The sequence below is a fragment of the Anas acuta genome, chromosome 4, assembly GCF_963932015.1.
Source record: "Anas acuta chromosome 4, bAnaAcu1.1, whole genome shotgun sequence".
Classification (NCBI taxonomy): domain Eukaryota; kingdom Metazoa; phylum Chordata; class Aves; order Anseriformes; family Anatidae; genus Anas; species Anas acuta.
Window position 1 is genome coordinate 20,850,302 of NC_088982.1, and position 13,566 is coordinate 20,863,867.

At 43.4% G+C, this 13,566-nt stretch overlaps 1 protein-coding gene across 11 annotated transcripts in view; it reads left to right on the top strand.

Moving 5' to 3' along the window:
* Window positions 1-625: 625 nt before the first annotated feature.
* PCDH7 (protocadherin 7) overlaps window positions 626-13,566 on the top strand; it is a 284,006-nt gene continuing 271,065 nt past the window's right edge. For 5 of the 11 annotated variants that reach the window (XR_011095885.1, XR_011095886.1, XM_068680079.1 and 2 more), the window contains exon 1: window positions 626-3,855. Coding sequence is in view for 9 of the 11 variants with exons in the window: in XM_068680079.1 (XP_068536180.1) it covers window positions 652-3,855 (3,204 nt within the window). In the remaining 2 variants the exon portion in view is untranslated. Of the gene's footprint in view, window positions 3,856-8,692; window positions 10,877-13,566 lie in introns of those variants that run through there. The other 6 variants (XM_068680073.1, XM_068680074.1, XM_068680075.1 and 3 more) reach the window with 2 other exon arrangements.

Here is a 13,566-nt window from a genome sequence, read left to right on the forward strand (position 1 = left end):
CGACATTATTGGGATTTTTTTTTCTTTGCCTTTTAAATTATTATATTTTTTAAAAAGAACTGCCCGTTGCTAAAAGGATTTGGAGTTTTCCCGGACACAAGCCCTTTGAATAAAGCAAATCACATTTTTTTTCCTGTGTGTGCAGAGAGGGGAAAGAATAAAGCTAATGCATTGGTCGTAAACGGCTGAGAGAGAGAGGGGAGAGAGAGAGAGAGAGAGAGTGTGTGTGAATTGTAGTTAACTCTAGTGTCGAAGAAGACGACCTGGGGGGCTTCAAATCGCGCAGTGCTGCTCCTGCTTTTATTGCAAACCTTGCAAAGTGATTACAGTAAAATCAGAAAGGAGGAGGAGGAGAAGGGGGAGGAGGAGGAAAATCCCATCCTATCTGCCGAGATGAATCTTTAAAAAGCAAAATACACTGTCCCGTGAACTGTAAGTATATCGCAACTGGAAGGCAGGGAGAGCAGCAGAGGAGCCAACAGCAAGCTTTTGCCCACCGATTGCACCAGCCATGAGACAATAAGTTTCCAGAAATAGAAGGATTTTATAATTGATCACCTCGGACTCTCAGGCGTTCTGTTGGCTTACCAGGGGAGTTTACTGGGGGGCGGGTGGGAGTGAGAGGAGGGGGAGGGGGTCGGTGTGAAGAAGATGAGGAAGATGCGGACTCTCCTTGGTTTTGTGCATTGCTGTTGCTGCTGCTTCTTGCTCCTCCTGCCTCCGCCGCTCTGGGTCAGCCTGGCAGCGGCCAAGCAGCTCCTGAGGTACCGGCTGGCCGAGGAGGGACCCGCCGACATCCGCATCGGCAACGTGGCTGCCGACCTGGGGATCGTGACGGGCTCCGGAGAGGTGACATTCAGCCTGGAATCGGGCTCCGACTACCTCAAGATCGATAACATGACCGGGGAGCTGAGCACCACGGAGCGGCGCATCGACCGCGAGAAGCTGCCGCAGTGCCAGATGATCTTCGACGAGAACGAGTGCTTCCTGGACTTCGAGGTGTCGGTCATCGGCCCCTCGCAGAGCTGGGTGGACCTCTTCGAGGGCCGGGTCATCATCCTGGACATCAACGACAACACCCCCACCTTCCCTTCCCCTGTCCTCACGCTTACCGTGGAGGAGAACCGGCCCGTAGGGACCCTCTACCTGCTCCCCACCGCCACCGACAGGGACTTCGGCCGTAACGGCATCGAGCGCTACGAGCTGCTGCAGGAGCCCGGCGGGGACGGGGGACGGCGCGGTGGCGGCGGTGGCGGCGGCGGCGGAGGGGGAGGCGGCGGGGGGGGATCGGTGCCCACCGGCTCGGAGAGCGCCCTCTACCCCGGTGGCAGCAAGCGGAGGCAGGAGGCGGATGCGGCGGCCCGCAGCAGCGTGTTCGAGCTGCAGGTGGCCGACACCCTGGACGGGGAGAAGCAGCCGCAGCTGATCGTCAAGGGGGCGCTGGACCGCGAGCAGCGGGACTCCTACGAGCTGAGCCTCCGTGTGCGGGACGGCGGCGACCCGGCGCGCTCGTCGCAGGCCATCCTGCGGGTGCTGATCACCGACGTGAACGACAACAGCCCCCGCTTCGAGAAGAGCGTCTACGAGGCGGACCTGGCTGAGAACAGCAGCCCCGGGACCCCCATCCTGCAGCTGCGAGCCGCCGACCTGGACGTGGGGGTGAACGGGCAGATCGAGTATGTCTTCGGGGCGGCCACCGAGTCCGTGAGGCGCCTGCTGCGGCTGGACGAGACCTCGGGCTGGCTCAGCGTCTTGCACCGCATCGACCGCGAGGAGGTGAACCAGCTTCGCTTCACCGTGATGGCCCGCGACCGCGGGCAGCCCCCCAAGACGGACAAGGCCACGGTGGTGCTGAACATCCGCGACGAGAACGACAACGTGCCCACCATCGACATCCGGAAAATCGGGCGCATCCCGCTGCGGGACGGGGTGGCCAGCGTGGCCGAGGACGTCCTGGTAGACACCCCCATCGCGCTGGTGCAGGTGTCGGACCGGGACCAGGGTGAAAACGGCGTGGTGACCTGCACCGTGGTGGGCGACGTACCCTTCCAGCTCAAGCCGGCCAGCGAGGGCGAAGGGGAGCCGCAGAACAAGCGCAAGTATTTCCTGCACACTTCGGCCCCTCTGGACTACGAGGCGGTCCGCGACTACAACGTGGTGATCGTGGCCGTGGACTCGGGCAGCCCCAGCTTGTCCAGCAACAACTCTTTGCTGGTGCGGGTCGCCGACACCAACGACAACCCTCCCGTCTTCGGCCAGGCCGTGCTGGAGGTCTCCTTCCCGGAGAACAACCTTCCCGGCGAGAGGGTGGCCACGGTGGTGGCCACGGACGCGGACAGCGGCAAGAACGCCGAGCTCACCTACTCCCTGGAGCCCTCGCCCCTCTCCTCGGAGACGCCGGGCGGCATCTTCAGCATCGACCCCGACTCCGGGGACGTGTCGGTGCAGGCGGTGCTGGACCGCGAGCAGCGCGACACCTACGAGTTCCAGGTGACAGCCCGGGACAAGGGGGTGCCGTCGCTGCAGGGCTCCACCACAGTGGTGGTGCGGGTGGCCGACCGCAACGACAACGAGCCGCGCTTTATGCAGGACGTGTTCACTTTCTACGTGAAGGAGAACCTGCAGCCCAACAGCCCTGTGGGCATGGTGACCGTGATGGACTTCGACAAGGGGCGCAACGCCGAACTCAGCCTCTCCATCCAGCCCGGCGAGCACGACCAGGCGGCCGGCATCTTCTCCATCGAGAACGACACGGGAACCATCTATTCCACCGTCTCCTTCGACCGGGAGCAGCAGACCAGCTACACCTTCAAAGTGAAGGCGGTGGACGGGGGCGAGCCACCGCGCTCGGCCACCGCTACCGTGTCCCTCTTTGTAATGGACGAGAACGACAACGCGCCCACCGTCACCTTCCCCAGCAACAGCTCCTACACCGTGCTGCCGCCCTCCAGCAACATGCGCACCGTGGTGGCCACGGTGGTGGCCACCGACGCCGACACCGGCCTCAATGCCGACCTCAACTACAGCATCGTCGGGGGCAACCCCTTCAAGCTCTTCGAGATCGACCCGGCCAGCGGCGTGGTGTCGCTGGTGGGCAAGCTGGCCCCCAAGCACTACGGCCTGCACCGCCTCGTGGTGCAGGTGAACGACAGCGGGCAGCCGCCCCAGTCCACCACCGCCCTGCTCCATGTCTTCGTCAACGAGAGCCTGTCCAACGCCACCGTGGTGGAGAGCCAGGTGGCCCGCAGCCTCCACACGCCTCTGGCCCAGGACATCGCTGGCGACCCGAGCTACGAGCTGAGCAAGCAGAGGCTTAGCATCGTCATCGGCGTGGTGGCTGGCATCATGACCGTCATCCTCCTCATCCTGGTGGTGGTCATGGCCCGCTACTGCCGCTCCAAGGGCAAACACGGCTACGAGGCCGGCAAGAAGGACCACGAGGACTTCTTCACTCCACAGCAGCACGACAAGGCCAAGAAGCCCAAGAAGGACAAGAAAGGCAAGAAGGGCAAGCAGCCCCTCTACAGCAGCATCGTCACCGTTGAGGCCTCCAAGCCCAATGGGCAGCGCTACGACAGCGTCAACGAGAAGCTCTCGGACAGCCCCGGCATGGGGCGCTACCGCTCGGTCAACGGGGGTCCGGGCAGCCCCGACCTGGCCAGGCACTACAAGTCCAGCTCGCCTCTGCCCACCGTCCAGCTGCACCCCCAGTCCCCCACCGCCGGCAAAAAGCACCAGGCCGTGCAGGACCTGCCCCCGGCTAACACCTTCGTGGGCGCCGGCGACAACATCTCCATCGGGTCGGATCACTGCTCCGAGTACAGCTGCCAGGCCAGCAGCAAGTACGGCAAGCAGGTAAGGGAGCCGCGCCGCGCGCACGCCCCCGGCACGCGCGGGCACGCGCACACTCACACGCGCACACGGGGGGAGGGAGCGCCGGTGCCCGCCTTGCCCCCCTAACACAAGCACACACGACCACCACGCACAACGACCCCTTCAACCCCCAATAGCCCTCCCCAACCTATGCCCCCAGCCAGGTGCACACCACGCAGGAAGGACAGTCAGAGATCTTTGTTATTACCATTTGTGGGGTACCCCCCGCAATCTTCCCACCGGCCTGCCCCTGCGGCCGCACCGGCGGGGGGCGCCCACCCGGGTGCTGAGCCCCCTCACCATGTCCCACCCAGCCTGCAGCTGGCCACGGGGGCGGGCTGCAGGCAGCCGTCACAGACAGCGAGCAAACCCGAAATAACTTGCTTGTGGGCTCTCACACCTCCTTAGGGCCCGTTTTGTGGGCGGGATGGGGTGCACGAACCCCAGGCGGGTTGCTCTGCCGCCCCCGGGCCCGGCCTGGCTCGCACCGGAGGCTGAGCCACAGGGGAGGCGAGCTGGGAGGAAAGTTTTTTATTTTTATTTATTTATTTATTTTTCGGGGGAGGGGGGGGAGGCAGGGGCTTTGATGATGTTTACTGAGGCGGTGGGTGAGAGTGGATTTGCAGCCGCCGCGCTGAAACGTTAATGGCTGTAATTATCAGGTCGTTCATTAGGATCGCAACGCTTAAATAATCTAAAAAGCCTATCTGTTCTCTAATTTACATCACTGAGATTTCACTGATGTTCAGCGGTTGCTCTGAACACACATAAATATAAGCTTAGAATCGGACCCCAACACGCCTTCAAGGCCTTCTTTTTTTTTTTTTTTCAATATACGTCAAATCAAATTACTTAATTCAAACTGAGGGGCCCTTATTTGCCAGCCCAGCTGGTGCACAGCTATGTCTGCAGAGAGGTTGACTTCCCTGAGAGCTCTCGGACCGAGGTGAACCTTCCTTCGCCGGTGCCCTAAGCGGCTGGCTCTGATTTCCACCGTGCTGGTGGAGGTCTGCTCGGTGAAGCCCCAGCAGTATAGAAGTGGTAGCGGCAGGGACTTCCCTACAAGCTTTGAAATAATACAGGGATAGTACAGCGGAGAAACATGCTCCTAAATGAAAGCTTTGTTTATATTGTAAGACACATATGTAGCCTGAACAGAAGTCAGTTCTCTTCTTGTGAGAGCTTTTTGGGCTGCTGTATAAATGAGATAGATATTTAACACTTGGAGATTCCCATTACCTCCTTCCACATAAGATAATATTCTGAGTGTTTCCTCAGCTACAGCGTATGTTACACAAGAATCTCCAGATAAATGAGTGCTGATTCATGCAAATACAGAGCCAAGTCTGAAACAGGAAAATTCTGACTAGTTTGACAAAAATGCTTTCTTTTCAACTTATTAACATGCAAATATGGTACACTATGACATTTTTTATGCTTTGAAACGTCTGCTAGACTACTACAATTGAAGTTCTATGGTGTGTAACCAGTATTTGCATTCTGCTCAGAAATACTTAAGATACTGTAAAAGGAAACGAATTGTATCAGCCGCACAGTCTTCTAGATCACCAAAAATGTGTGACTGATGTGCTATCTGCTAGTATTTATGTTTATGTATATGTCACACAGATGTTTTGTAGAACATTTGACCCAGTCGTTTCTGGGTGATATATTTCATCAGTTCTCTCCTGGAGAGAACATTATAATTTCAGTTTAAAAATACAGCCTATATAAAATACAAAGTATCTAGAAAGTTCCTAAGCTTCCATCTAGTAAATTAAGCCCGTAGATTATGCCTTCTTAGGGAACACTGGAACAACAAAGTAGAAGTGGAACAAATGCTAATCAGATGCTACTTCTTTCTTGCTGCTGCAAATCAACTAAACATATGAATTAAAAACTGTTAAAAGTGCAATTTATTTTCAATGGAAAATAGCTTGTCTGCTGAATGTGCTAATGGTAAATGATTGTTACATACAAATAATTATTTTGCTTGTTTAAATACCTTACTTGAGGTTATGTTAAAAATATTTGTGGGTTACTTAACATTTTGTAAGGACTTATTTTTTAATATATGATACTTTAGAAGACTTATTTGTAAAAAGAAAAAAAAAATATTACACTTTTACTTGCAGCAGTCAAGCTGAAAGAAATGCATTCTGAATTGCTCCATTATTTATCCATTTTAGTATAAAAACCGTTCCACAGTGTTGATAGTTTTCCTGTGCTAGATGTCTAGTTTGTAAGTGAAGGCAAGTTTACTTGAGTAGTTTATAGCCAATATTCTAAATGCCTTAGTTATGTCTTTTTATTTTTAAATATGTTGAACGTACTTGTATGCTTGCTAAGGATGTGCCTAACTTAGTTAAGGAAAGTTTCCAAATAACTGCAGAGGCTGCCGGGCATAAAATTTCTGTTACCAGTTTCCTGAGGGTAGTTGCCAGCATATTGCTGAGTGACATTTATATAGTTTTGTTCATGCTTTTGCATACTAGTATACACATTAAGATGTATTTGCATAAACAGTATGTAGACTTTCACTTCTCAAACGTTGACAGCGGAGCATTTCTCAGTTTATCAGGCAAAACACATTAGCATTTATAACACCCAAACCACGTGGAACACTTGTTCAGCACGTTGAGAGAGAAATGTGAAGCACTTTGTAGATAAATTGGTATGATGTGGTGTGTATCACAGTGTTTCATAGTTCTGTTGTCCATATGAAATAGAGCCAATGGCATAGTAACATGAACATTATGGGGAGATCAGGTGAAATCTCTGTGGTTGCCTTTATTGGCACTTCTGTATTTGACACTTTTGTATGTTCTAAGGAGACATTAGAAGGTGTATAAAGTTTTAAAATAAATAAGTGGACACAGCTGCAAGTATCTGTTCTAAGTTACTAGAAGTGAGAGAAATAGCCATTTTCCATTAATGTAATTAGAATTGTTAATTGATACTTCCACATACACACAGTATCTTAGTCAGGAAATAAAACCTCTACTTAGTTGTCTGATTGGTGCGCCCAAGTGAATGCAAGCTGTTTTCATTCTGATTTAAGGTTGTGCATTGCATATGTTACATGAAATGTTTGATACACTACTTTGTAGGAGAAAATCCCCAGAGAAAGCTAAAAACAATTTGTAACTCTCCTCCTTTAAGTATTTTATTATGAAGTTTATATTCTATTCAAGACTTCTAACATTTCACCCTTACTTTTATAAAAGATCTTTTACAAGTTTATTTGAAACTTATTATTTTTTTTCCCATGGTATTACTCTCTGAAATATTATTTTAGCCTCCCATTTAGCTATTCTCCCCATTCAGTAAAGTTTCTACATATATGGAAGCTGATGTTTAAATCCCCGAGTATTCCATAGGTCTTAATCACCTGCCAAAAGTTAAACCCATGTTTTGTCAGCAGGGTTTTGCTGAATCGGGATGAGTCTAAGGAAGTGCTTTGCTGGATTGTAGATGCTGGATTGTAGATTTTAAATATGAACCCTTGAGGTGCTGCATGTTGCCAGTCAGGGGCCTGGTTACTATTAACTTCCAAAAAAGACAGACAAAGATAAGGAAAAGTCATTGAATAACAGCAATCACTTGGTAACTGGGGGGGGGGGGGGGAGGGGGGGGGAAGGATTGTATCTTTAATTGTAATTCTAAAATATAGTTTCTAATTCTAACGTACTACATGTTTTCTCATATTATTTACAAATATATATATATATATATATATATATAATGTATACTGTTTTCTACACCTTCTTTCACCATGCAAAATAATGGCGTGTGAGCAGGTTTATTTCAATTAAACTTTTCATTGTTACTGAGATTAGGATGTTAATGATCTATTTTTGAAGAATCGGCCTTTTAAAGCCTGTTCATATATTTGTTTGATAAACAAATATAAATATACTGTTTAGTGTAGAAAAACATTTGCATACTGGAGTGTGCTGACACACTAGTCAAAATTGAATGCATTTCCTGTTGTCACAAAAGTGACTTGGGACATTCCGTGACTGAGGAGGAAACAGGACCCAAGCCTGGTTTTACAAAGATTTCACCAAAGTTTAATTTTCATGAAAGTGGAATACATTAAAATTATTTTAAAAAAACTTTTTCTTGTATGGTAGTCAGTTAATAACCTTTCTAACATTAACCAGTGTGTTGTACTGCAGAAGCATTTTGATGAGTTGGTTATCAGCTATGTGAATTGTATCTATAAACAAAACGGGGCCATTTCCTCATAAATATGTACATGGACCAGCATCTTAATGGCACCCAAAGTTCATGCGTTAAGGGGTTTAGCCATGCAAGAAAACATCACCTTTTTATGTTTAGACATACAGATACATGCATAGACTTAGATCAAACACGGCTTTTTAAGTCACATAACAACTTTCAGTAATAAAGTGTATCCATAACTTTCAGCTTATCAAATATCCTACAGTATAAAAATAATGATGTTATGTTAGCTATAGTCCAATGTAGATGAAAAAAAAAATGAGAGGATATTCATAAAATTTGAAGATTTACATTGTTGGCTTCTTTCAGATATGTACCTTTAAAATTGTTTGGTTCAAGGTGTCCAGAAATGTCTTTTGGTTTTCTGTTCTCAATTTGCATTACATTAAATACTTTGCAGTTAGTTTTTAAAAGTGACCCACATTTGACCTTCAGTAACGAATTATGATGAAAGAGGGGCTAATTAAACATGAAATAGATTGATTGTTGATGCTTTAATTATCTCTATTTAACACAAAGTGTTTCAATGATAAGTACAGCCTTTTTTTGCCTTTTTTTTTTTCCTCTTCAGTAAAATCATCTTGTACAATGTGCAAATGACTAAGTTACCACTGAATCATTCTGCACTCCCAGGAGATGTACAGAGCCAAAAGGGACAGGATCTGAGTAAAGGAGGATTCATGCTTTGAATAAGTAACGAACTGTACTATTATAAGCAAGGGGGAGAAAGAAACATCTTTAAAAGGACAGAATCTGATTTATCAACTCAGACAGGTCTCTGGCATTGTACATACCAATACAAGCCTGGGTTATACCCATGGTTAGTAGTTGGATCCATGCTGTGTCAGTCATTGTGCTGTAGCAGTGTATTTCTGAATATGTATCTTTATTTTTATTTGTGCATTGAATAGCCATGTTTCCTATTATTTGGGATATTTGATTGTTTGGCCAACTAGCCGTGTTTCAGAGAAATACCTGTCCTAAAGCTTCAGACACATTTTCCTTTATGGATTTTTCTTCAAAAATTTTGGATTTTTTTATGTAGTTAATGATCTGTGGGGCTACTTTGAAGTATTAAACTTATCTAATGTGTTTTGCTTTAAATTATAACAGAGAATCAACAGACTTCTAAAACAGTTGACATTGTGCTTTTGAATTAATTAACTAACATCACAAGCACTGTGAATTCTCTGCTGTATTTGCAGAACTTTTAGTGTTTAATTACAAATCTTAACAGAATGCATAATCTTAAGAACCCCTGTTCTAAAGACAGCAAATAATTTTTTTGACTATAGATATACAGGAAAGAGTGATATAGACATATGAGCAATTCAGTACAGTTTTTAGTAAGATGGTCTTCTAACTGATTTTAGCAATTCTGCTTCCAAGAGATATTTATAAATTGTTAAAGCTGCATAACATTTTCTTTTTTTTTCGGTCTTAGACTGTGTATAATATGTTCCATGTAATTTATTTTCTTCTATTCTCAATTTTTATTGCATTTTAGGAATTTATCTCTGTATGCTGTTCTGATATATATATATATATATATATATATATATATATTTATTTATTTTCCCTGATTTCCCTTTCCTAGAAGAGGAGATTTGTTGTCTGTGTGTTATCAGATTTTGGACTTTGCTAGCTTATACTACATATTCATTTTTATCAGTAATTAAAACAAACAAAAATTATGTAGACCAACAGTTAAATTCCACAATCAAAATAAATATTTTTCTTACGACTCTTATATAAAAATTTGCATTATTTCAGCTTTTGGATCAAGGTAGTAAAAGAAAATGCTGACATTGGTATGAGTGTATGTCAGGTTTATTGACTGTAAAGTTTAACGAAAAGTGTGTTGGTGACATGGACTATGCAATTTATGTTGCTTAAACACTGTATACTGCAAATCCCAGTAGCGGTATAAGAATGTTTAAAATACTGTTATTTTAAAATAATTTTAATTATTATCTTCCAATTGGTCTCACAGTACCTAGTCCTAGCTTGCCTTGTTAATTTCCTGTCCTACAAAATGCACATTGCTAATTATATAGTAAACAAACAAACAAACAAAAAAAAAAAACAGTATCATGTATCCTTTCACATTTTTTCTTATTTATCTATTGCAATCCTACACACAATACAGTTTGAAGCTTTTAAACCTTAATTAAATGTAAGTAAAAATAATTTGTGAATATATGGTCTGAATAGAACAGCAGGTGAAATAAAACTCAGACAGACCCTATCATTTTGTCTTCTATTTAAACAAATCTTTGAGGAGAAGGGAGAGAACATGCATGCACTACGCCAATACTAAACTTCACAGTACCATATACTTCAGGCATCAGAGCCTTACAAAGGTCATTTACTTTGCTGTTGTGGATGACAAAATCTCATGCTAATACTGGAGTTACTGAAGTTAGCTGGGGCATCTAAAATGTGGTCACAACAATAGAAATGACAAAGGAGGATTTAAAACTTCATTTCTAATTTTAGTGCTCTCAGTTAAATATTTATAGGGGAAATTGTAGGTCATAAGTGGATGTCAAAATCTCAAACTGCAGTTATACCAAAGCACCAGTTAGGCACATTCCTAAATACTGAGTATCCTATAAATTCTGCTTAACATGAGTTGTTTGCTCTTTCTTACATCTTGCCTGATGGAGTTTTAACACTACAGTTAAGAGCAACTTTTGATTGTTTTCCAAAAATAGTGAAAAGGGTTAATAGTATAAAACATATGAGCAGCCTGGAGATTTTTTATTTATTTTTTTTTTTCTGGAAAATTGAAGAAGGGTAAGAGTTCTGGGGTTTAGAAGTTTTAAACAGTATTCTGGTCACATTTGCAACTGAAAGGCGTATAACATGATGTACTTTTAAATTTTATTCTTTACATCTTTCAAACAATCCCCTCATTTTGCTAAAACAGCTGATTCACAATTATTAGCTTACAAAATGCTGTAGCATACCCCCCCTTCCCACCCCCTCCCCAAATTTAATTTTACTAAGTGGAACACAAATTGCAGAGAAAAAAAAAAAATAGGAGCTGAAGAAAAGCATGGTGCTTGTCTTTCAAATTGTAATTTATGTTATTAACTACCAATAATAGTGAGTATATATTTTTTTAAAGACAAACATCCATTCTGTCAGCTGGGATTTTGTTACAGATTTAATGCTTTGGATCAAACAACCTAATAAATAATGATATGCAATCCATGAATGAAAGAAATATATTGTTATAAGTAGCACTCCTGCAGTTTCAGGAAAAATAATATTTACCAAATTATTTGACTTAGGACCTGTTATTATCTACTATTTTACTTTATTTTATCCATAATATAAAGTCACATTTGTAAAAGACCAGGTACAGAAAGTAGGTACTAGATGAGCTGCTGAAAATCAGTCATGGAATTACGGTGGAAAAAGAATGCAGAAGTACTGCTTTCATCCTTTAAAAATTCAGAAATAATTTTATCTTGAAGCCTTGTGTGATCCAATTCCTTTATGGTACTGGGTGAGTAATAAATGTTTGTAACATAACAGGATAAAAATTCTTGCATTACTGTCATATGATGACTATAGGTATTCCTCCATAAACTCCCTAAAAAGTAGTTTCTTGACTTGTGGTTGTGGCTAGGTTCCTAGGTGAATGTGCCTTTTGTGCAGTGTGCCAAGTGTTTTCTCTGTGGTAGTACTTCTCAAAGAAGTGGGGTGGGGCTGCCATAATTTATTCTGTCTACGCATGTATAGTTGTCAAGGACTTTTCAGCTTTTGAGCAGTATAAAATATGAGAAGCAGCCCCTGCTTCCTCTGGGTACCATATTCATGTAAGGCAGAATTGCTTATACTCATTCTCAGTGGTATATCCTTTGGAAAAAATGTCCTATACCAGGACAATACTTTTTCAGAGATAAAACTTGATGTATCTAAATTCAGCGTTATGCTGAAAAATGAACCTAAGGAATTAATGGAGGCTGTCATGGTGTTCTGGGTCTGATTCAGGTATCAAAATGTATGTATCCTTGTGTCACTTTAGATAGTCTAAAGTTTGAGACATCTGCACAGAGCTGCACAGACAGGTATATGATTCAAGACCTGGATGTTGTCTAGGGCACTCTTCTGTAACTATAGCTTGAGGCCAAATATAAAAAGCAATCATCAAGTCATTTGCTTTATTTAAAGAAACAATACATAAAATAAAATTAAGCATTTTTTTGATACCTTTGTGAATGTAATACATTTGGGCAAGGTTAAAAATGCATTCTACAATAAGAACTTAAGCACAGTTTTCATGTGTGTCATACGTGTGCCTATTAATAGAACATGCATGTGCATATATATATATGTTCATAATATATACTGAAGTTAATGAATTATTTTGAATTGGCACAAACTTTCTATTTTAATGGGAACAATAATGACAGCAATTAGCTGATTTTTCATGCACCTTCAGAGCATTCAAGGTGTTTATCTCATGTTGGGTTAAACTAAGGATAATCCTATGAGAGTCAATACAACATAATTAATATCAATCATTGCAAACTAAATCAAATGCTATAATATCAGAGACTAATTTACATTAAAATACAGATACAGAAGACCATTATTATCAGTTTGTATGTTATGAATCAAATCTCACTCATTTAACTTATTAGCATGTATATATATAAAAATTGTGAAATAATGGAGAACAGGTTTTAATGGTATAATACATCCAAATTAAGTATTATCTTTGTAACAGGGTCTTGGAATGCTCTAACCTTAACGGAATTTCAAAAAGTCTAATGGTAGTATTAAACACATTCTTACTATAACTAAGGGTGTGCCAGGAGTACAGATGGCAAGATACCCGTGTTTGGCTACCGGACTGGTCATGGTGTTATTCCTGAAGTTGTGTGATATTTCTATTAGGCACAGATGTGAGAAAGCCTTAGTCTGAAAATTCATATCCTCTTTATAGAGCAAAATTTTGTGTGTCAGATAAAATCTGTCCATTTTCTAGGCAAATCTGTTTAATATATTTGCGAGACCTTTTTTAAAAAACAAAACAAAACAAAACACTTTTCAACAAAAGTGAATACTTCATTAGTTTGTAAGATTTCTAAAGACAAACAACAACAACAACAAAAAACAACAACAAGCACACACACAAAACAACAGAAATACAGATGTTAGAACAACAGCAAATTAAAGTATTAGTTACTTCAACTGCCCCAGAAATTTTCACAGTGACATTTGAAGCTCCTATTTTGCCATCTTTTTTGTTCACATTTTTTCACTGGTTTCAAAATACATTTGGTGTCCTACTCCATCATGTCACTCCTGTTCTGTATGAAGGTACATTGTCATAAAATTTGAATAATGAAATGGTGCATCAGTTTCATTATCTCCATCCACAAGTTCTGAATTGGTTTTAATGACATACATGTGCCTTGTGTGATA